Genomic DNA, 2,020 nt, shown 5'->3' with positions numbered 1-2,020 from the left:
TCAGAAAATAAATATCACACAAAAAAACATATCCCTAAAATGATTAAATCAATCTTCTTCACCATTACTTTTGTCTTCCTTATCTCCCTCCCCACCCTATCCCGCTCCCAACGCTGCAACAAAGATGACGAAAAAGTCCTCTTCAAAATCAAGAAATCCTTCGGAAATCCCTACCATTTGGCCTCTTGGCAGAAGACTTTAGATTGCTGTCAATGGTACAACGTAGAATGCGATGCAAACACCAGTCGTATCATCTCCCTCACCATCTTCTCCGGCAACATCTCCGGCCAAATCCCAGATGAAGTCGGCGATCTCCCCTATCTCCAAACCTTGGTGTTACGAAAACTCACTAACCTCACCGGAGAAATCCCGTCTGCCATTACTAAACTCACCCACCTCACCATGCTCAGACTTAGCTGGACTAATCTATCAGGTCCCGTCCCTTCGTTCCTTAGCAAACTCACAAACTTAAATTTCCTCGATTTGGCATTCAATGATCTCACCGGTTCTATCCCGCCGGAGCTTTCAACGCTTAAGAACTTAAACGCCATACACCTGGACAGGAATAAACTCACCGGAGTCATCCCTGAATCATTTGGGACATTCACCGGAAACGTCCCTGACCTTTACCTGTCACATAACCAACTCACCGGAACAATACCCAAATCATTAGGCTACTTAAATTTCTCGACGATCGATTTTTCAAGAAACCAACTCACAGGTGACATAAGCATGTTTTTTGGAACAAACAAGACGATTCAAACAGCTGACTTTTCGAGGAACAGCTTCGAGTTTAACATCTCGGAGGTAGTGTTTCCTGCTAGCTTGACGTCGTTGGATCTGAATCACAACAAGATTTATGGGAGTCTTCCGGCGATGTTAACGGGATTAAATTTTCAGTACTTTAACGTGAGTTACAATAGGATGTGTGGACAGATACCTCAAGGTGGTGACTTGCAGACGTTTGAAAACACGTCGTATTTTCATAACCGATGCTTGTGTGGATCGCCGTTGCCGGCGTGCACCTGAAGCTAAATCGACTCCGGCCGACAAGTGTGGAGCTCTTCCATCAACCCTAAATGGTTGGGTGTAATATGAATATCTTGCGAAGACAAGGGACTCGATCGCAAAATAATTAAAGAGCGCCGCATTTATTTACAAGGGACCGAATCCATGTTTCCCCGCGTTAAGAATGGATGGAATTCCACGATTGCTATTTATTTTTATTTATTATTATGTATACAACAAATAAGTGATATCCCCATTTCTGCTCATAAATGTTTCATTGTGTTTGTTTGAATAAAAAAAATTTGTGACGGAATATAGTCTGTGGCTAGTATGTGACGAACGTTATCTTATGGCTAATATACTACGAACACTATCCTACAGCAACCGACTACAACGTACATTAAAACCCATTATTAATATAGTAACTTTTTTTTTTTTAATTAATGGTTATGTCGCTAATACATTTTTAAATTTACGGGTCATCAACATCGAACCAACGATTATTTTTTGAGCCATTCAAGTATGAAATGACAATTAAGCGTCGTTGTAACATGAAATGACATTTTTAAGTATATTATTTTGGTGTAATCTATAATATGGGCCTATTTTCTTTATTTATAGAAATATAAATTGCAAACTGCATTAAATATTTTAAGCAAGGTTGTAGAACTCGTTATTCGGTATCTGTTCGGCCGACTACCGAGTAACGAGTACTCGGGGAGTACTCGGATTTGAAAATTTGTGTAGAAATATTTTTATGGAAATTATATATGTCAAAATCATAAGATAAAATCATAAGTTGATTGGGATATATAATAAAATTGGATACATGTAAATACACAAAAAATGAAAAACACATAATGGTCTCACTTCGTGAATAATTACTGAAAATTTAAGATATATATGTAGTAATAATCACATGTGTGTGTGTTAAATAATAAATCATTAAGCATATTATACATATTAATCACCGAGTTGACCGGATTTTACAACACTACCTAGTTCAGTAAGG

General features: G+C 38.1%; 1 protein-coding gene across 1 annotated transcript; it reads left to right on the top strand.

The window, feature by feature from the left end:
- On the top strand, window positions 1-1,321 carry LOC145074222 (polygalacturonase inhibitor-like). Its single transcript, XM_079020638.1, has one exon. It carries the CDS (start codon window positions 40-42, stop codon window positions 1,027-1,029), a length of 990 nt encoding a protein of 329 aa, XP_078876764.1. The 5' UTR covers window positions 1-39; the 3' UTR covers window positions 1,030-1,321.
- The last annotated feature ends 699 nt before the right edge of the window (window positions 1,322-2,020 follow it).

The sequence above is a fragment of the Lactuca serriola genome, chromosome 9 (genome assembly GCF_051521515.1).
Source record: "Lactuca serriola cultivar US96UC23 chromosome 9, Lser_US96UC23_V15, whole genome shotgun sequence".
Lineage (NCBI taxonomy): Eukaryota > Viridiplantae > Streptophyta > Magnoliopsida > Asterales > Asteraceae > Lactuca > Lactuca serriola.
Note: the sequence above shows the minus strand (reverse complement) of the source record. Positions and strands in the feature narration are given on the sequence as shown.